Source organism: Suricata suricatta, chromosome 2, assembly GCF_006229205.1.
Source record: "Suricata suricatta isolate VVHF042 chromosome 2, meerkat_22Aug2017_6uvM2_HiC, whole genome shotgun sequence".
NCBI lineage: Eukaryota > Metazoa > Chordata > Mammalia > Carnivora > Herpestidae > Suricata > Suricata suricatta.
The window spans coordinates 130,249,086-130,271,885 of NC_043701.1; the positions used below are offsets into that span (position 1 = coordinate 130,249,086).

Below are 22,800 nucleotides of genomic sequence, written 5' to 3' on the forward strand. Positions count from 1 at the left end.
CTCAGTCGGTTAGGCCTCCGACTCGGGCTCAGGTCAGATCTCACGTTCGTGGGTTCGAGCCCCGCATCAGGCTCTGTGCTGACAGCCAGCTCAGAGCCTGGAGCCTGCTTCTGGTTCTGTGTCTCCTTCTCTCTCTGCCCCTCCTCCTCTCATGCTCTGTCTCTCTCTGTATTAAAAATAAATAAAACATTAAAAAAAATCTAAAATTGGGATAACTCATTTATAAACCCAGTATCACCATGAAGCTCCAGGAGTTGCAATGGTTGTGACTGTAATCAAACTGGCACCAAACAGGAAGGACCACTATACCTAGGATTTCACACATAATGATGAGCTTGTGACATTTCATTCTAAAAGGAAATGTTTCATTGTAGTTCATATAGAGAAAGGTAGCAAGTTATTAGATATGTAAGAATAGAGGCTACTGCCAAACTTTAGAGCCCATGTATAGGCAATCAGCAATAATAACCTTCATTTTACCAAGACATAATAACTATGTGCTAAGAGCTGCCCTAAGCACTTTAGATGGATCATACAAATTAATCTTCTCAAAAACTACAGAAGGTAAGTACTACTATCCCCAATTTACAGAATAATTAAGTAATTTCCCCAAAGACAGAGAGTGAATAAATGCTGAGCAAATATTTGAACCAAGATGCTTTTATGTTACTCTATCATATTTAGGCTATGAGGTGAGATTCCTCATCATCAAAACATATTTATCCTCCATACCAAATAGTAACTTGATTTTTAAATTTGTAGTATTATTTATAATTAATTTATAAATTTGTTATGGCTCGAGAGTTCTTTCAAAATCTAAGTTTAGAACTTGTTTCAGTGTTTGTATATATTTAAACAAAATTCATAAATATAAGTGAACGCTGGACTTCCTAAAAAAACCTTTCACTTTAAAAAGAATCTATATTATCAGTCTAGATTCAAAAGCACTGCTCAAAGATCTAGGATACACTACATGGTTGTCTCAGGTTTATATACAAACTCAGGATTCCAACTTCCGATGGCTTATCATAACACTTCAGATAAAATCCAAGTTCTTGATCCTAATTTACTAAACCCTCTGTGATTTGGTGCCTATTCACTTCTCTGAACTCTCCTTTCCCAGAACTCTCCATAATGCCATATTTTAGCTATCCTGACCTCTTCCAATCCTTCAATCATGTCAAGCTTGTTCTTACGTAAGGTCTTTGACTGGATGTTTTCTTGAAATTTTCGCTTTGATCTTACATGGTTGCTTCTCGTCATTTAGACAGCCCATACTTCATCAGACAAGACTTTTCTGATTATCCAATTGTAACCATCCAGTCTTTATTATATTCTTTTATTTTAATTCTCTATGCTGTGTATATTATTAGCATTTTTTTGCTTTACTGAATTACTGTCCATCTTGCCCACTGGATTATAAACTGTGTAAACACAGCGCTGATCTGTCTGGTTCACCACTGTATTTGCAATACCTAAATTGATGCCAGTCACAGGAGTTTCTCAGTATTCTTGGTATTCGCTGAAGGAGCAAATGAGTAGATCTAAATTTGCAGAACAGCTATAAACTTGACTGAAACTCCCAATGATTCTTGGGGGTAAAAAATCAACAAATCTCTCTCTTAATCAAATGCACATACCAGGGAAGGAAAAAATATTCTAGAAGTGACTTGATTCCTACAGAGGAGTGTATTCTAAAATAAGCATGCACTAAATCACAGCACCATTCAAAAACTACTGTTATGTGTTTAATGCCACTACACATATGCCAGATACTATTAGAGGTTCTAGTGAATAAACTTCTAGAGTGCCTATCCCCAAGAAGTTTGCAGCTGGTCCCTAGCAAGCTCCTTGTGGATAGGCTACTCACTTTAACTGTTATATACATACTGCTTCAATTACCTACTTCAGAGGTTAAAAAAAAAAAAAAGTTGGCCTCAAGTATCCTACAATGTTAGCAAATAAGAGTATTAAACTTGTTTCAGATCTGCTTAACCATTTCTATATTAAAATTTTGTGTGCCGAAATAAAACTTTATAAGACTGCAATTATTTTAATGAGACATTAAGTGTCTAGTTATTAGAGACTTAGCCACATGGGAAGAAGTACATACACATGTAGATATTAGTCAAAAATCTGAAATAAAATTAAATACATAAAAAGGGGAAAATGGAATCAGTGGTCCTAAGACTCTCTTTTTTAGAATTCTGGAAAACGAATCTCACAATAGTAATAATACATTCTTAGAGTTCTAATATCAGGGACTCCAGTATTCTCAACGTAAGAGAATTAAAAGACAGCCTCATGGAAAATAAGTGAAAATTAAAACTCCAGGTCACATTTGCATTTTTTTTTAGTTTGGCTTGGCTTTGGTATAAGAGTGGAATATTTACTTATAAATACTGCATAATAAGTAGCTGCTTCTTCCCAATGTGATTTTATTTGAAAAGAAGCTTTGAATAAAAGTTCTGAAAAAAACTTTGGTGTTTCAAAAACAAGCAATTGTTTCTTTTCTGTGGGAATATAAGATACGTAGAAATGAAATGATAAAATGTAACAGGAAACATACCATTCCATAGGCCTGCTGCTGGACCCAGTTGATATAATCATTCCTTATGTCTATCAATTCTTGTACTTCATGTATATAAAATTTATCATACTGTATAATCTGTCCTGTTTTCTCATTTACCTACAAAAAATAAATGAGTAATTAACATTAGGTTTAACCCGTACCTAATACAGAGATTTAAAAATGTTTAAATAGAAAAAGTTTTGAGATTTTTTTTAAGCTAATTTTCTCTATTTAAAAAAACTTACCGAGTGCCCACTATATGCAAAATGCTAGTTAAATGCTATATGAGACACAAAAATGTCTGAGATGGAATATCTGCATTCAGTATCTCAAAATCTAGTAAAAAATATTTTTGAAACTACCACATAGTATGAGATATGAACCATTAAAGCATATACAGTATATAAAAACTAGAATCTATAAGAACTTCTGCTTGGGGAATCGGAATTAATAGCTAATGCTTATTAAACATCACTCTGTACTGGCATCTGAATAAAATGAAGAAGTGACATTGGGTAGGACACCAAAAATGAAGAGAGTGCAAATTATCACCCTAGAAAGTACCTACTAATTACAAACATAAAAACAAATCTTCACAGTGGAGAGCACTACCTTAACTGAGTGATCAAACCAATCACCACTGATACAGAGACAATCAAATATTATGTTCCTGCTAATATAATGCAATATGAAGCATATCTATGAAGCAGAAAAACATTAACTTGAATCCAATCAAGTCTCTTGATCTAAATCCCAGTTTATAAGAAATATATGGGATAGAGAAACAAATTAACATCAACATTAGGAAAATATCAAATATTCTGATTGTTAGAACCTGCATAAGACTGGCCACGAGTCTCCAAATAGTTAAGGTAATGGGATAAAAAAGTGGAGGCTATTGTTTTTATTTTTTTAATTTTTTTTAATGTTCAGAGACAGAGAGCAAGCAGGGTAGGGGTAGAGAGAAAGGGAGACACAGAACCAACGCAGGCCCCAGGCTCCTAGCTGTCAGCATAGAGCCTAACACAGGACTCGAACTCATAGACTGTGAGATCATGATCTGAGCTGAAGTTGGATGCTTAACCGACTGAGCTACCTAGGCACTCCCCAAAAAAGTGGGGGCTATTCTAAATTAATAGAGACATAGAGGTGTTCTGGTGCAGGATACAGCAGAGTTCCTTGCATCAGGCTAACCTCCTGACAATCACAGTTATAAACTCTGGACAATATATTAAAAAACTCAACAATCTGAAAACATTGGAGATCAACCCAAAGTAAGCAGAAACAAGAATGAACTCAATCTTTGAAATAAGAAAGCACAGGTGTGATATAACATTTTTGCCCAAGGGAATACTTCCAAATTAGTATAAGTAAGAGCTCAAGCACAAAGCAGCAGTTTTACCAGACAGAGAGTCATAGGTCACAAAGTGAGGCAGCCAATGTGGCAAACAGTGAGGAAGAAAAAATCCCAGAAAGGAATCCGGAGGGTGAAGCCACAAAGACAGCCAGCAAATTCCACATACATCACTGACTAAATCGGGGGGGTGGGGGGGGAGCAGAGAAAGAATACAAGTGAGCAAGGGGCAGAGAAAGAAGTGGGGCTCACCTAGGGCTCATGCTCACCGACACAGGCCATGAGCTCACCTGATGTGGGACTCAAACTCACAAACTGTGAGATCATGTCCTGACCCATGACATGACCTGAGATGCTTAAGGACTGAGTCACCCAGGCACCCCATTGGCTAACTCTTAAACCATGAGTATATACACAGGGTGAGATGCTGGGGGAAACCACCCCCACCCCAGCAGAAAGCAGCAACTGGGAAACTTCTCTTAACGAGGACTTCAAGACAAGCATTTCTAGAGAAAAAAGGGCACATTCGATAGGCATAATGATAAAAGGATTAATTTATCAAGAAGTTATAACAACTCCAAATAACAACACTTCAAAATGCATGGAGAGCTGACAGAACTGATGGCATTTTTAACACCCCTCTCTCTTGGTAACTGATAAAAAACTGACAAAAATAGCAAGCACAGAAGATATGAACAACAATTTCAACTAACTTGAACTCACTAAAATATCCTCGACCATAAAACAAGTCTTACTAAATACATTTAAAAGAATCCAAAGTATATCCAGTATGTCCTTTGATCACAATGGAATTAAACTAAGAGTAACTAAAGACATTTGGTAAATCCTAGCACACTGTAATAATTTTAAATAAAACCCTTTTTTTAAAAAAAAGTATTTCTTTTGAGATACGACTGTGCATGTGCATGTGTGGGAGAGGAAGAGAGAGGAGAAGAAAGAGAATCCCACACAGGTTCCGTGCTGTTAGCATGGAGACAATTGCAGGGCTCGATCTCATGAACCATGAGATCCAGACCTAAGTGGAAATCAAGACTCAGATGCTTAACCAACTGAACCACACAGGTACCTCTAAACAAAACATTTCTAAATTATCCAAAATTTCTCTTGAATCCATCACACAGCTAAAGCCATAAGATAACTAAGGAGCCTGAATCCCAAGGATTGGCAGATACTTCCATACAGAAACATAATGCCAGAAATGGGTCACCTGTGGCAAAGCAAGAGGAACATACATGCGAGCAGGGAAAAAGAAATCAGCTACAATTTTAAGAAATTGTTTAAGGCTGAATATGGGATAACCTGACAGGGTTCTATAACCCTTAGGTGTTCCAGACAGTTTACACTCACTCAGACTCTCTTCCACAGAACTCCACTGGGTGGTCTTTGGGGATGACTGGAAATGGCAAAAGACCACAAATCTCTCTCAGTGGTGCAAGGAATTGGCTGCCACTGTGAATTGGCTGCTACCCTGCCCAGATCCTTTGCTTATACAGAAAGAGCAAAAGCCTTAAACTTAACTGAGGATGGCAAAGCAAATTCCATGCCTTGTTCCTGGAGGAGGGGGAAATACCCTCACCTCAGTAGTTGGGAGGGTTGGGGACAACAACAGTCCTGAGCCCAGAATCTTATACCAGTAGGACCAGAGGACCCCTAATGCTGGTGAAGGGAAGTCTCACCCTGAGATCCAGGCACACACAATCACCGAAGACCAAGGCTATACAACATCATCAAAGAAAATCTTCTGTGTTCTTTCCTCTATTAATCTTGAAAATACTAACAAGCACGACCAGTTTATCACTGAGGAGGGGTGAGAGTGAGAAGAAAAATCCCTCTATCAAGCAGGCATACAGAGCAGAACACAAACAGTGAGAAAAAAACTGCTGACATTTCACCTCTGTTCAAAGCATCAGGGAACACTCAAGGACTCTGAGGCCTCTGGTACAAAGACAATTCAGATAGCAGAGCAAGGAGAGGCTTTAGGAAAATATTTTGAATAAAATTAAAAACATATCAAAATTTGAGGGATGCTAGTCAAACAGGGCACAGAAGAAAACTTAGCATTAAATGATCATATTTTAAAAAAAGGTTTAAAATCAATGATCTAAGCCTCTGTTTTAATGACCTAGAAAAAGATGATCAAATTAAGGACAAATCAAGTAGAGAAAAGGATATAAAGAACAGATATTTTTGAAAGAGAAAAAAAAACACTAGAGAAAAATCAATGAAAGCAAATGTATTTTATGACCATATCAATAAAGCTGATAAGCCTCTGAGGAAAAGGGAGAAGACATGAATTACCACTAACAGGAATGAAAAGGGGGGCATCACCACATAGACATAAATATTATCACACAGACTTACCAAAACTGACTCAAGAAGAAACAAAACATAAATTACAATGTATTTACAGTAAAACTCTGGATTGCGAGTAATTTGTTCTGCGAGTATTCCACAAGACTAGCAAACATTTTTAATAAATTTTAACCTGATAAAGGAGTGGTTTCTTGCAATACAAGCAGTATGGGGCGCCGAACTTCACATGATCAAAGTGAACCAATGGTTCTTTAAATTCACTTTGAAATACAAGCGCTTTGGATTACGAGTATGTTTCTGGAACAAATTATGGTCACGAACCAAGGTTTTACTGTATTTTTAAAATTTAACAGGAAAATGTTAAACTTCCCAGAAGAAAACTATAGGCCAAGATGGCTGCACTGAAGTCTATCAAACATTTAGGGAAGAAATGAAATAATATCAACCTTAACTCAGAAAATAGAGAAAGAGCAATTATTTCTTAAATCACTTTATGAAGCTACAATAACCTTGATACTAAAAGTTGGTGACAATGAGAAACAAAACTTATCAGATCAATAGCTCTCATATAGACATAAAAGCTTCAATAAAATATTAGCAAATTAAACCCAATAATATATATAAAGTATAATATATAATGCCCAAGTGGAATTTATCCCAGTAATGCAAGGTTGGTGTGACATTCAAATATCAATGCATTTCAGTATATTTTAGAAAAAAGGCAGGAAAAAATGGTTTGTTCATCTCAATAGATACACCAAAAAGCATCTAATAAAATTCAATACCTTTTCAGAAAAAAACACTCTAAGCAAAACAGGAATAGAGGAAACTTCTTCAAACAGGTAAAGCCTACTGTACTGCGAGTTCATAAGAGAAGAAAATAACATGGTGTGTCATAAAAAAAAAAATCCAAATGAATCTAAGAGAATTACTGAGACTAATTAATTTATCAAGGTCGCAGAGTGCAAGAACAATACACAAAATACAACTAAATTTCTCAATACTAGAGAAATACTAGAAAATACCAGAGAAACTACTGTAAAATAAAAAAATTAAATTTCATTTACAATAGCAACAAATATTCAGCAATACATTTAAAAAAATGTGTAAGACTTTAGAACTACAAGGGCCTCTGGGTGACTCAGTCAATTAAGCTGCCAACTCTTGATTTCGGTTCAGGTCAAGATCTCACAATCCTAAGATTGAGCCTCAAGTCTGATTTCCATGCTGGGTGTGGAACCTGCCTGAGATTTTCTCTTTCCCTCTCTCTCTGCCCCTCCCCTACTTGTGTGTGCACATGTGTGTGTGAGCGCTTGCTCGCTCTCTCTCAGAGGAGAAAAAAATAATAATAATAGTATTACTGTTAAGTAGGAAAATGCCCAGAAAAGAGGAATGCTGAAGTAGTATCACAATTTACTTTCAAATGACAAGAAAAGAACATACATATATGTAAAAGCCAATATGACCGCATGTTAACAATTACTGAATCTAGAATGAGAAGCTAATAAGTAACTACTTTGGGGCACCTAGCTGGCTCAGTTGGTAGAGCATACAACTCTTGGTCTTAAAGTTGTATGCTCAAGTCTCATGTTGGGCACAGAAACTACTTTAACATAAAATCTTCAAAAAAAAAAAGGGATTAGTCTTTCAATGTTTCTGTATATACGAACATATTCAAAATAAAAATTAAAGAATAAAGTGAAAGAAAAGGATGTCAAAAAGAAAGTTAGAGGAAGAAAATTCTAGACAGAATAGCATGAACTAAAGTAGAAAATTTTCATAGGGAAATTAGGTTTTGAAAGTCAACAACTGATAGACTCAGAGTGATATTTTACTAAAATTATTCTGTTGACAGTGTGAAGTATAGTCAAAAATAAGTACAGAGGCTAGAGGTAGGGAAATAAATCAAGATATTAAAGACTGAAGATTTCTAGATAAAAAAACTACAAAGGCTGCGGTAGCTAATTGATACAGAAAAGAGTCAGAACTTCAAAATTTCAAGGTAGAGTAACTGGAAAACAAATGCTAGCAACACAAAAATGTATAACTCAAGAAAAGATGACAGTTTTGGTGAGAAAGGATGAGAGCTGGGAAGGATGAGAAATTTGGTATCCAAACTTTTTTTTTTTTTTAATTTTAAAATGATGGCAATGCTATCAAGTACCTCAAGAGAAAGGCTTGCCAAAAACACATAATTGAGAACATTTTCCTTAAAGGAGACTAGTTGTCTTTAGTTAAGCTTTAGTTAAGCTCTGGCAGGAGATGAGACAGAGATAGAAAGTAAAACAGAAAGGGCCAAGTGTAGACCACTAAGAAATATGCCACATTTAGAAGAAGAAAATAAGCCATCAAAAGAAACACATTTTTTAAAAATTATTATTTTTTTAATGTTTAATTTTGAGAGAGAGAGAGAGACAGAGTGGGAGAGAGGCAGAGATAGAAGGAGACACAGAATCCAAAAGTAGGTTCCAGGCTCTGAGCTGTTGGCCCAGAGCCTGATTTGGAGCTCAAACTCACGAGCAGTAAGATCATGACCTGAACTGAAGTCAGGCACATAAAACTGACTGAGCCGTCCAGCACCTCGAAAGAAACAAACTTGATCTAACAAACTAAATAAAACTAGCTAAATCTCCTATAAAAGATAACAAAAATAATTGTTTATAATTAAAAAAAAAAAACACTAAATCAACTAAGCTTCATTCAAAAAGGAACAAATGAAATCACCTAGTAGATGCATAAATCTATCAGATAGATGCTCGTGTCCAAATAGGTACTCTATAACCATGAGGTAAATGTATGGGCAAAATAAATTGAGTAATATATATATAAATATATATATATACACACATACACACATATATGTGTGTATATAGTTCATGCTTCTAATGATACTTTACATTTTCACTGAAATATATATTTTATCTTAAAATCCACTCAGATGTTATGTTCCACTAATAAAATAATAATAGCTATCATTATGGATCACTAAGTAGATGTCATGTAATTATTTCATTTGATCTTTAAAACTGCCCTATGAAATAGATATCATTATTACCATCATATAGACGAATATTCTAAGACGTAGGGTTCAAGAAACTTAACTACGGTCACACAAGCTAATAGAGCCTGAAATCTTAACTCACTATATAACCATTTAATTGTGTTCCTTGATATAGGTTTTTTTAGTTTTTAACATTTTTATTTTTTAGAGAGACACACATGAGCATGAGTAAGGGAGGGTCAGAGAGAGAGGAAGACACAGAATCAGAAGCAGTCGCCAGGCTCTGAGCTGTCAGCACAGAGCCAGATGCAGGGCTCGAACCCACATACTGTGGAGTCAGCCGCTTAACCGACTGAGCCACACAGGCACCCCGATATATGTATATGTATGTGTATATATATATATATATATATATATATATATATATATATATATATATATACATGATTATTTCCATAAATGTATACACATTCTAACACATAGTTAGAATGCAAATATACTTAGAATATATATAAATACACATTTTTTCTCTTTATGAATGTTTAAAATTGCCATCAAAGGGCACTTGGCTGGGTCAGTCAGAAGAGCAGGCAACTCTTGATCTCAGGGTCTTAAATTTGAGGCTCATGTTGGGTGCAGAAACTACTGAAAAATAAATAAACTTAAAAACAATTTTTTTAAATAAATAAAACCCATCACATACAACCAATGTTTAATCTTGGAGCCCACTCTTAAGGGAATAAATAACCCAGTTTAAGAAGCACAAATTAATAATGCAGCTTTCATTTTCAAAGTTGACCCTTTTAATCCCTCTACTCTATTCACTGACACAAAGCACTTTGAGCTTTATTCCCCCCTATTTGATTAATTTTTATCTGTGGTCAGGATACACATTTGGGAGAAACTAACCAGAGGAGAACCGCTATTCCTAGCTTTCAAACAAAACTAAGATACTTAGTTTATATATTGAGATCAAAACCTTCATTCTAGAGCAAGGGTCAATAAACTACAACCTATCAGCAAAATCCTGCCTACAGACTGTTTTGTAAATAAAGTTTTATTGGAAAACAGCCATGCCCATCGTTTTATATACTGTCTGCAGCAAAGTTGAAAGTTGTAGGGGTTTTGTTTTGTTTTGTTTTAGCACTGTTTCAATAGAAACTACATGGCTTGCAAAGTGTAAAATACGACCTGGCCTTTTACAGGTAAAGTTTGCAAACTCTTGCCTTCGAGTCTTATCTAAACTTTTTCTACTAAAAAAGAAAACATGCACAATAATTACAAAAAAAAATCTCTGGCTTTTCCTTCTCCAATATTTATGTTTATAAATATACACACCAACCTTTTAATGTTTATTTTTGAGAGGGAAAGTGTGCGCAAGCAAGGGGGCACATGCAGAAAGGGGGAAGGAAGGATGTGAAGCTGGGTCCACACTGACAGCAGAGAGCCGGATGCAGGGCTTGAACTCGCAAACCCTGAGATCTTGACCTCGCAAACCCTGAGATCTTGACCTGAGCCAAGGTCGGATGCTTAACCACGTCACCCAACCACCCCTACACACCAACTTTTAATTGTGCTAGATTCTAAAATTTAGCGAGTTCCAGACAAAATAATTCCCATCTCACTGTCCTCTGAAATTTTTCTCTATTTTAAATATTTTATTATTTTTAAATTTTGAATATTTTAGATTTTATTTAAATTAAAATGATATTTAATGTTTATTTTTGAGAGAGAGGAGAGAAAGAAACAGAGTAGGAGCAGGAGAGGGGCAGAGAAAGAAGGAGACACAGAATCTGAAGCAGGCTCCAGGCTCTGAGCTGTCAGCACAGAGCCCAACATGGGACTCAAATATTTTAGAAGGCAAACTACAGTTTCCTTCACCAATAGCAACCAGTGTTTGCAGTTTGTATATCCTGCGATACATGTTTATGAAACGAAGTGCTATGTTAGAATGAAAATTAACAATTCAAAAACCAGGTTTGGTTTAGAAACAGACAAATTTCAGTCAAAAATACACTTGGGAGGAAATTATGGCAGATAGCTAATTCAGTCACAATGATTTAACAACTTATGAGAAAATCAGTTAATACTATTTTTAAAAACAGGGAAATTAGACACTGAACAAGAAGACTGATCCAAAAGACCTGCATATATATAAATGATTTACATATAAAATCAGCAGTTTAAAAAATATATATAAAGATACAGGAGTGCCTGGGTGGCTCAGTCGGTTAAATGTCTGACTCTTGATTTTGGCTCAAGTCATGAGCTCATGGTTTGGGAGATCGAGCCCTACGCTAAGAGCATGGAGCGTGCTTGGGCTTCTTTCTCTCTCTCTCTCTCTCTCTCTCTCTCTCTCTCTCTCTCTGTCCCTTCCTTGCCTGCATTCTTTCTCTCTCAAAATAAATACATAAACATTATATATATATATATATATATTTGTATGGTAGATAAGATTGAGCTTATTTTCTCCAAGAAACCTTCCCTAATCCTTCAGTATTACAAGCTCTCTTATGTGTTTTCATAGCATCCTTAATTTTCTTCGATCTAGCACTTACCATGCTGTATCACAAATGTTTATTTGTATGTATGTAACGGCTCTACATTTATAATCTAAACAGGGCAGAAATCACATCTCTTCCTTATCATTGCATCCCTAATGTCTAATACAATGAAAAGCACATAGTAGGCACTTAGTAAATATTTGTGAAACGAATACAAAAGAAATCACATGGTAGAAGTTCAAAACTGATACATTCAATATCATTGCCTAAAATATACAAAATAAAATCTAGGTATGTTTGATCATAATATTCTTATTTCACATTTTCATTGCAGTTTAGTATTCTGGTATATAAGCCTTAGTTCAGAGGTGATATATGTTAAGTATATACGTGTGCCTTATGTTTGGTTTCAGGATTCCTTATAAAAATTTAGAAGATTAGCATAATATGTAGCAATTAGGCTAGAGACACCGAGTTGGTCTCCTCTTTAGGCAAATCAATATCTCTACAATGTACTGTGTCAAAACCCCAAAATGACTAAATAGCCAAATTACTTGCCAATAAACTCATTTATCTGGTAATATATGCATTCCTGACAGCAGGTACCAAAGCTATCTTTTTATAATACCATTTGGAACACTGGGAATGATTTTTCATTCTAAAGCTTTCCAAAGGACATGACATAAGGGAGGAACATGTCATCCATATATCCTGAAATGATTAGTAAACACACAGTCCAGTTCTCTTCCTAATCTTGGTCCACCGTATATCAAGAAGGCAACTCTTTGAGGAAACTTCTAATTCTCTACCATGGAACAGAAAGCAGGGAAATTTACACTTGTCAGACAGAAGGTGTCTTTGAAAAAACAAGTTTCTGGTAAGTAACTTGGGTTTCACTAAAGATGAAAATGAATCATCCCTGAGAGTTAATATCCACAAGTATCTATTTATGGCAGATTAGGACCAAGAAAAGTTTTCTCCACAGTAAGGAATAGAAGAAAGATAAGTGACTGCCCTAAGAACTTCCACTAAGAGATGCTTAAGACAGTAATACCATTACCACCCTGCTTTTGAGTATGTAAACAACTTCAAATAAGCCAGTTTCCTTATAACCCAATAAATCAAAAGTAGCTGTTTCCCATCCAAAATTTGGTAGTGGTAATAACAAAATCATTGCCTTATGAATGCAGAATTCATTATATATTGTATAATTTGAACAATATATTCATCCTGGGAAACAATCAGTCCAGTATTTTAACCCTTATTTTATAGACAATTCTCCATTTGCATGTATAATAAAGGGAAAGACTTGTTCAAAATCACACTGACAGAAAGCAGCAAAAATGGTCTCAAAAATACGATGCTATCTGCAATTATAGAAGTATGAACCTCTAGATCTAGGGGCATAAAATAAAAGCAAACCCCCTATATTATATTACTATACTTGCTGATAGATTAGTACATTAGAAACAGCAAGGAAAGACAAAAAGAGGGAAGGAGGGAGGGAGGGCGGGCAGGAAGGGAGGGAAAGAAAGAAAGAGAAAAAGGAAGAGAAAGAAGAGAGAAAAGAAGAGAAAAAAAGAAAAGAAAAAAGAAAAACAGCAGGGAATTTGGAAGTAGACTGGATTTGTATTTCAACTTTGCCACTTACTGATTTATTACCTTTGACATTTAGATTAAGGAGCAAAATATAAACTATAACAGAGTTTAAAAGATTAAATGAAGAATATATGTAAAATGCTCACATGAATTAATTTACAGGGGAGGTACTAATTCTGGCCACTGTTAAAATTATTTTCCCTTCCCTTTTAGCTGGCAAGAATGTAGGATCCTAGTATCTAGCATGGCTCCATCAAAAAGGTCTCTGGAGGAGCACCTGGGTGGCTCAGTTAGTTAGGCATTCAACTTTGGCTCAGGTCATGATCTCACAGTTCGTGGGTTCGAGCCCCGTTATAACTCTTTCCTAACAGCTCAGAGTCTAGAGTTTGCTTTGGATTTGGTGTCTCCTATCTCTTGTGCCCCTCCCCTCTCTCTCTCGCTCTCAAAAGTAAACATTAAAAAAATTTTAAATCAAAAAGGTCTCTGGAGATGGAGACCTGTAGTTTTCTTCCTCAGTACATGCTGAGGGTTCTGAGCTACGCAAAGAACTTGTTACTTGACGGGCCGCCTGGGTGGTTAAGTCAGTTAAGCATCCAACTTGGGCTCAGGTCATGATCTCGGGGTTGGTGGATATGAGCCCTGCTTTAGGCTCTATGCTGACAGCTCAGAGCCTGGAGCCTGCTTCAGATTCTGTGTTTCCCATTCTCTCTGCCCCTCCTCTGCTTGTGTTTTTACTCTGTCTCTCAAAAATAAACAAATGATAAAAAAAATTTTTTTAAAGAACTTAAGTTACCTGCTGAAGTTCTGTCTTTATTTACAAAGAACAAAAAGTTCTATTTCCTCTCCTTCCACCCTCCCTTTAACTTGTGGTAAAAGACACAGCTATGGAAAAAAATTATTTTTTAAAGAGGTAATAAAGCAGATAAAGAGGGAGACAGTGAATAACTATTTGGGAATAGGGTCCAGCTGATAAACAAAAGATAGTTCACTGAATTAACAGGAAAAAGAAAACTCTAATCTCTTGAATCCTAGACAAAAAGCATACAGAAAAGTAGAGATTTATCCTATGAAGACAAAGGATCTTCTTTAATAGGAATTTACTGCAAAATCCAATTAACCCTAAACTACTAGAAGAAAGTCTTCTTATGGGAAAGGCAAATATAAGAATGTCTTTCCCATGGAAAGAAATGATAATTATCTCTTTAATTATAATAAAAGAAATGACTATTTTACTAGGAATCTTGAATGAACATACTAAATACAAAAGAAACAAAGTGCAAGAAGTTTAGCTGATGAAATACCCAGAACTAAAAGAATAAAAAAGAAAGCAAATGGTACACACAAGTTCTTTCTTAGAACAGAAGGACTATCTCTTTTATCCTTAACATTTACCTTAGTGCTAGGCAAGAAGTGTCTGAAAACACTACAGAAGAAGGAGAGGAAACTAAATATTAAAGGTTCATATGGGTTTTTCAGTCATTCTAGAGATAAGAAATATGCTTCTCCCTTAGGTCATGTCTCCCAAAATAGCTCCTCAAGAATACCAAATGGCATAACAGAGATATACCTACCAGCTGTCAGGGATGTCTAAAATCCATCTTTAATGAAACAGCTGAGCCTCTACTTCTCCATATAACTTTGAACAGCTACAAGTGTAAAGGGTACTATTTCTTACACTGGGAAGAAGGGCAGGAAAGAACAATAAGCAAATTAATGAATTATATATGGTTCCAATTTCAAGTGTCTATTTATGTCAATTGGAATGTTCTACTTTGAAGCCATCTGTATCCAATAGCAAAAAACCTGAGTTTAAATGTTCATAATCATAACTAGGATGCAGTCTCTCTCATATGATAACCACCTATAAATAACAAAAACCAGGAGTGCCTGGGTGGCTCAGTTGGGTGAGCGTCCAGCTTCACTCACGTCATGATCTCGTGGTTCGTGGGTTCGAACCCCACATCGGGCTCTGTGCTGACAGCTTAGCTCAGAGACTGGAGCCTGTTGTCAAATTCTGTGTCTCCCTCCCTCTCTGACCCTCCTCTGCTCACGTTGTCTCTCTCTCTCTCTCTCTCTCAAAAATAAATAAAACATTAAAAAATTTTTTAAAAAACATATTTAAACTAACAAATTATGTTCTTCACAAGAAAATGGAATGAGAATTCTAATTCATTAGTATGCTATTGTTCTGCCCAACAATAGACAAGCTACTACAAATGCCTAACAAAGTCAAGTAAGACCAAAACTCCAAAGAATGTATTAAAGAAACTTTTAGGTAACTTTTCTAAATTTCTGTAATATACATCTCTTAACCTAACCTAAATGTATAATTTAATGTTAATTCAAGTATCAATCTGTCAGTAGCAATGAAAAGAGGGATTATTGGACATACCCTATGCAATATTTCTAAAACTTTTAATGCAGTATGAAGAAAACTGTTGAAAATTCTTCTTTCTGAAGGGGGAATGCCGATCTTGTAGAGTTTCAAAAGATGTACCACAACTTCCTTAAAAAGTTCTACAATCTTGAGGAACAGTGGAGGCTCAAGTACTGACCACCAGTTTTCTGTTAAAGGGTGAACACACAAAATCAATTTTTAAAAAATCACAATTTTCAAAGAAATCATAGGAGACTTTTCTTTTAAAAGCAATAGTTCTTAGAAAAATCACAGGAAGATACATAGTAACACAGTATTTTATGTAACATTCTAGGGTTTAGAGATACTATCCTATTACTACGTTAAAGAATACTGTTCTAAAAAGCTCTCAGAAGCAAAAATAAAGAATGGTCTACCGAATTTATTTCTTGGCTTCCTAAATTGTATTGAAAACTCATTATAATACCTAATATATGATTTTATTACTTCTATATATCTTAGCTTCATAAACTGACAAATACGATCAAGAAGGAGAGGGGTGCCTGGGTGGCTCAGTCAGTTGAGCATCCGACTTTGGCTCAGGTCATGATCTCACGGTTCGTGGGTTTGAGCCACACATCAGGCTCTGTGCTGACTGCTAGCTCAGAGCCTGGAGCCTGCTTCTGATTCTGTGTCTCTTTTTCTCTCTGCCCCTCCCCTGTTCATGCTCTCTCTCTCTCAAAAATAAATAAATACAAAAAATTTTTTTAATTAAAAAAAAAGGAGAGTATTGGATTAAATACAGTGAGCAAATCTTAATGGCCAAGAACAGAGATGAAATCTATACAATTTGAAAAATTAAGGTGAGAAAACTTTAGGCCAAAAACTAGGCTACAGACAGAAAAATAAGATCAGATGAGCGGCAGAATCTCATCTACATACAGAGAAATAAAATCAAACATGGGGAGATTAGCAAGTAAGAGAAATGTAAGGCAAAGAGTTAACGGAGTTCAAAGAGGTTTACTAACCCATGTTTGTTCAGGTTTAACTGTTCCTCCTCATTACCTCTTTAATAGTAAGACCGAGGAGATGAGGGAGAGGAATAAGGAACACAGTATTTATCTTTCCTAATACTGTCTTTGCTGCTGTGTTTGATTAAAAATTTAATATTTAACATGCTTTCCCTCTAAAAACTAGTATCAGAAGACTAAAGAAAGCAATACAAGGAAAAATAGGTTTCTTTTTCAGTAAGACGGTGTCAAATAAGCAAGGCAGCAGAATTTTAGACAGCAAAAAAATTAAAAGCTTATGAGCATTTTCATTTAGAGAGAAAAGTTACAAAGGAAAAAAATACTAAAATTCTTACCAAGTACTTTCAGTGGTGCCTTTTCTAGGTTCACAAGAGCTGTACCAAAGGGAATTGCGATTGTTGTAAAATTGTTGGAATCACTCATCAGGGGGCATTCTGGTAGAGTAAGATAAAACCTCAATGCTTCAACATCAGGTAAGGAGCTAGTCAATTTAGGGATAAGATTCTTTTCCAAACTAGCTGCCACCTATATTTTGACAGAAAGTAAAACCTACTTTATTTAAAATGAATGTACTTTCCAAAAAGAAGAAGAAAAGAAAAAATCTTATAGCAAACATAAAATGGTGGAAAAAGTATCTTACAATGAATCACTGAATGTACTGTGAAGCACAATGAAAATTAATGCCTAAGGATTGCTAAGAGAATTTTAAAAATCTTGTGTGTAAGTATAAGACTTAACCAACATGGTTTAAGTTAAGGTCTTACTCAATTAAAGGTCTACTCAAACATCTGGAAAGCTTTACAAATATTTGACAGCTAAATGGTAAATGCTTTAAATAAAACCCTATTAATTCTTATGTTAGTTTATATAATAAATTCATAGAAAGTACTTCAATAATGAGGCATTTGAAAATGTAAAGTGAATCAGGCTATAGACCTACAAAGTAACATAGATTATAAAGTTCTACAGGCTACATAATACAAATACAAAATACTTTCAGAACAAACCTGCTGAGATATCTGAGGATGATCAGGTTGAATAAGTTTGTGGAATAAAAGCCTAGCAGCATTCATATCAACTCCTGAAAATTTGGTGCCTGTTCTATAGTGATCATCATTGCTATAAAAGAAAAAGAAAAAAAAGGAGAGAGTAAAAGGAAAGTAATAAAACTTCAAATTATTTCACTTCTTTAATATATTACTTAATAAACTTGAAAAATTCCACATACCAAAGAATTACCACTTACCTAACAGCCAGAAAACTTCCATTCAGACAACCAGAGGAAGAAAATGTTCCATCTATTTCACTAGAAAGAAAGTTAAAAATCCCCAAATCACAAAATGAGAAATCTACATGTTTGCGTTTTCTTTTTTTTTTAAATGTTTATTTTTATTTATTTTGAGAGAGAAAGCGAGCATGAGCAGGTGAGGGAAGTGAAAGAGGGAGACAGAGAATCCTAAGCAAGCTCCACGAGGCTGTCAGTGCAGAGGCCAATGCACAGTTGAAATCATGACCTGAGCCAAGATCAAGAGTAGGACACGTTACTGACTGAGCCACCCAGGCACCCCACTTATTTTTTTTAAATATTTATTTATTTTTGAGAGAGACAGAGCACTGAGTGAGAGGGGCAGGGAGAGAGAAGGAGACACAGAATCGGAAGCAGGTTCCAGGCTCTGAGCTGTCCGAGCTGTCTGTGCTGAGAGCTCAGAGCCCGATGGGGCTTAAACTCCAAAGCCATGAGATCATGACCTGAGCTAAAGTTGATGCTTAACCAACTGGACCATCCAGATGTCCTCAACCCCCACTTTTTTATTAATAAAAATATTTAATCTAATATTTAATGCCACAGAATACTCCTCTAACCAATACTCAGTTAGAAGAAGTTAGAATTTTATAAATTATTGAAGATTAAGTAATACTTAATAAATGTTTACTGTTTACCCTAATCTCATCCTCTGATTCATCAAACAAATCTGATGGTCTTGTTTTGTTTTGTTTTGTCTGTTTTAGGCCTACAGCACTGGGTATTCCCAGGAGGTCTTCTATCCAAGTACTAATCAGGCCCAACCCTACTTAGCATCTGAAATCAAATAAGATCAGGGTGGTTATGACCAGAGACACAAAACTGGTGTTCTTCAGAGAAAAAAAATTTTTTTTACATAAACATACACATTTCATTTTAATTACACATGGTGGTAAATCTAATCTGGGATGTTATTTTCCTGAAGTCCACTCTTTAGGCTTTTAAGAAAAATTTTAATTTGGGAAAACAATCCAGAATTTAAAAAACAGATTATCAGATATAGTCCCTTAACCCAAAGCCCAACACCACCTGCAACAAAAACAAAAACCCTAAGTACTAAACAAGTTCATCTATAAGCAAAATATTCAAGAAAGTAATATTCAAATCTTTTTTTGGGAATATAAAAGTTAAAAGACAGTGACCACTAGGAAGCTAGAAGTAACATGATTTTAAACCCAATCCAAAAGTGGATAAGGCTAATATTTAAGTTATCATTTAATATTACATACATGAAAGAATGATCTCTTAAAATATCCATTATTATAGAAATTCTAGACATTTAAACTTATGTACATAAACCATTTGGGAAATAGGTAATAAAAACTTCTAAATACAGGATGTACTACCTGGAAGTAAAAGATCATGTTTGTGTGTTTTGTGTAGGTAAAATGTTTTTCTTACTTGGCTATCTCCACAGGAAATCTTCCAGAGGGGTAGCTCAGCCATTTTTGAATTAGAGCTTCATTCACAGTCCAGATCTGCTTTGAAGGATCAGGGCATCTAAAGTCATCTGGTGGCCCACAGTTCTAAATTTAAAAAATAAGTAGATTAGTCAAAGAGAACATATATTATATAAAACTTACACCAAGACACATTTTTCTTATGTATGTGTTTTGTTTTTTTTTTTTTAAATAGAGTATATCTCTACTAAGCCCCTGAAACAAAACTTACCAACTGGATCAGAAAAGCTTTGTAGACTTGATGGCAAAAAAAATTTAAGGCAATTACTTTGTAACATACAAAGAACATTAATATGGGCTTTAAAAATTATTCAAAATTATTTGAGTTTCATAATTATTTATAGGACTACTGTTACCTGAGGATTGGAGTAATGTGAAAAGCTCTGATCTCCACCTGAAAAAATTCTTTTCACACAGAAATATTCTTCAGAATCTGTAATAAAAATAAAATATAAAGAAATTCAAGATTTACATGACATTTTTCTGAGCATCAAATATGCTATTGGTTTTTCTCCTAATCATCTAATTAGACTTACCATTCAGCATTCAATGATATAAAATGACTTGAAATATTCTTAGTAATCACTATGGAAATGAGATGGACCACTCAATGATTCCACAAGCATAATCAGCACCTCAAAAGTTGAGAAGTCTTTCTTCTGACTCACACAAAAAAGTGGTGTTATCTAGTCTAGATCTTTTTTATCCCAATATACTTTAAACTGAAGATAATGTAAAAAGTGAATGAAAGCTATAAAAGACAGCTCAGAAGAAATTAAAATTAAGAATATCCATTTTTTACAACAATAGCAACAAATAAGTAAATGTTAAAGATTTTTCATATGTGGAATTTGAGAAACTTTAACAGAAGACCACAGGGGAATGGAATGGAAAAAAAAAAAATTGTTACAGAGAGGGAGGCAGACCATAAGACACTCTTAAATACAGAGAACTGAGGGTTGATTGGGGTTAGGGAGACAGGGAAAATGGGTGATGGGCATTAAGGAGGGCACTTGTTGGGATGAGCACTGGGTGTTGTATGTAAGTAATAAATGACCGGAATCTACTCCCAACTCCAAGAGTACACTGTATACACACATGCATGTTAGTTACCTTGACAATAAATTATATTTTTTAAAAAAAAGCTTCTTGAAACACCTGATAATATAAAATTATTTTCTCTCAATATAGCTGTATAAAAGAGGACACAGCTCTTCATTGGCAACTGTTTATCAATAAACCCAAACCCAAATTAAAAAAAAATTAAAAATTAATAAACAAATTTAGCAGAAGTAATGATAATAAAGTTCTTTTTCAAAAAGAGATTCAAGAGGGAGGGGTCTGCCTGGCTGGCTCAGTCAGTAGAGCACATGACTCTTAATCTCAGGGTTGTGAGTTCAAGCCTCACGTTGGGTGTGGAGCCTATCAAAAGAAAAAAAAAAAAAAAAGATATTCAGGAGCACCTGGGTAGCTTAGTCAGTTAAGCATCTGCCTTCAGCTCAGGTCGTGATCTCACAGTTCCTGAGTTCAAGACCCACAATGGTCTCTCTGCTGTCAGTGCAGAGCCTGCTTCAGATCTTCATCTCTCTGCCCCTGCCCCACTCACGTGCACTCTCTCTCTCTCTCTCTCAAAAATAAATAAACCTAAAAAAAAAAAAGATATTCAAACTCCTTCCTTTCTTCTCTTCTGCTTCTCAAAATGGAAAGAATATCTGTTATCAAAAGTACTACTGGGGGAAAAAAAAAAAAGGATTGCTGGGATAGTACTTAGGGTATTACATACCAAAACATCAAAGCTCAATACTGTTAACTTAAGGCTAATTATTTCCAAATATAATACATTTCTGTCATCCTACTCCAGACCCCCACCACCCCTTAGTTGACTAATTTTTCATCTTGTATCATTTTGACTGTGGCTGCTACAGAATTAAAATTTCTTTAAGAAAGAAACCACATCTTAATTTCCTTGATTATTACCTACTACCAAGCATGTTTTATTTGCAAAAGAACTCACTAGATATTTGTTAACATGAATATATAATATAAAGTAGTATTTACCTAGCTTAAAACATACTAATAATAAGAACTTCAGAGTTCAGAACATTAATATGACTAAATTTTTCATAAGTACCATGAATGCTTGAAGCCCAAAATAACTTTTTTTTTTCCAAAAATTTTAATGTTTATTTTTCAGAGAGACAGACAGACAGCTGTCAGCACAGAGCCTGACACAGGGCTTGAACCCATGAAATCATGAGCTCATGACCTGAGCTGAAGTCGGACACTTAACCAACTGAGCCACCCAGGTGCCCCCAAAATAACTTTTAAAAACAGATTAAAAGGGTAAATCTAATATTAAATAAACCAGTGATTCAACATAAAATCTTTTCTGTCATTTCATAAATCTACACGAAACCCTTCACTTTCTCAGAAGATTTACCAAGATGTTATTCATTTATCCCTAAAATGTGATTTTGCTCTCTATAAATAGTCAAAAAGGATAAGTATAGTACATGAATGGGTTTCTGGGGGATATGAGAAAGATACCAAAATGTATTTTTGTTAATTTCCTTTTAATTACTACTCCAAAAAATTTATAAAACCTAGTCATTTGTGTTATACAGCTTCTTGCAGACTGAATTTTGCTGATTGTATCCTCAAACTTTCTCTTCACATATTTCTTGGTCTTCTGTACTTCCTGTAAATCAGTAGTTAAATCTAGAGAGGCTTTAATTAAAGTCTGATTGTTTTAACAAGCAAAACTACTAGAAGGTGATGATGACGGTTATTCATCCAACAGGAAGTACATAATGTATGGTTGGATTACTTTTTGCAATGTTAGGAACCACTGAAGTTCGGTGCTATGACTATTAATTCACCGTAGGTTGAAAAATAATGATATGCTAACATTACTTCCTCACCTTGTAGCTAGCCCATTAGCTTCTGCCTATCAATAGGTTTGCTACTCTGTAATAGGAAAATATTAACTCTTGATCTTTTCCACTTACTCTTCTCTTGTTTTTTAAATATGCATTTCTTTGATACTAAAGAGGATAATAATTTTTGCATGGGTTTTAGTAATATGAATTTCCTCTTTGGGAATTTCTATTAATTTCCTTTATCTAGTAAGCATCTTTTTGTTGTTGTTGTTAATTTTATTTTTTTAGAGAGAGAGAGAGAACATGCGCATGTGTAAGAGGGGAAGGGGCAGAGAGGAAGAGAGAGAATCCAAATCAGACTCTGTGCTATCAGTTCAGAGGCCGATGTGGGGCTCAATCTCACAAAA

General features: G+C 35.0%; 1 protein-coding gene across 7 annotated transcripts in view; it reads right to left on the reverse strand.

Moving 5' to 3' along the window:
• HERC4 (HECT and RLD domain containing E3 ubiquitin protein ligase 4) overlaps positions 1-22,800 on the reverse strand; it is a 137,251-nt gene that overhangs the window by 37,971 nt on the left and 76,480 nt on the right. For all 7 annotated transcript variants that reach the window (XR_003905535.1, XM_029931764.1, XM_029931766.1 and 4 more), the window contains 7 exons: positions 19,871-19,947; positions 19,456-19,580; positions 17,998-18,057; positions 17,759-17,870; positions 17,087-17,276; positions 15,757-15,929; positions 2,570-2,689 (listed from right to left, as the gene is read on the reverse strand). Coding sequence is in view for 6 of the 7 variants with exons in the window: in XM_029931764.1 (XP_029787624.1) it covers positions 2,570-2,689; positions 15,757-15,929; positions 17,087-17,276; positions 17,759-17,870; positions 17,998-18,057; positions 19,456-19,580; positions 19,871-19,947 (857 nt within the window). In the remaining variant the exon portion in view is untranslated. The remainder of the gene's footprint in view (positions 1-2,569; positions 2,690-15,756; positions 15,930-17,086; positions 17,277-17,758; positions 17,871-17,997; positions 18,058-19,455; positions 19,581-19,870; positions 19,948-22,800) is intronic.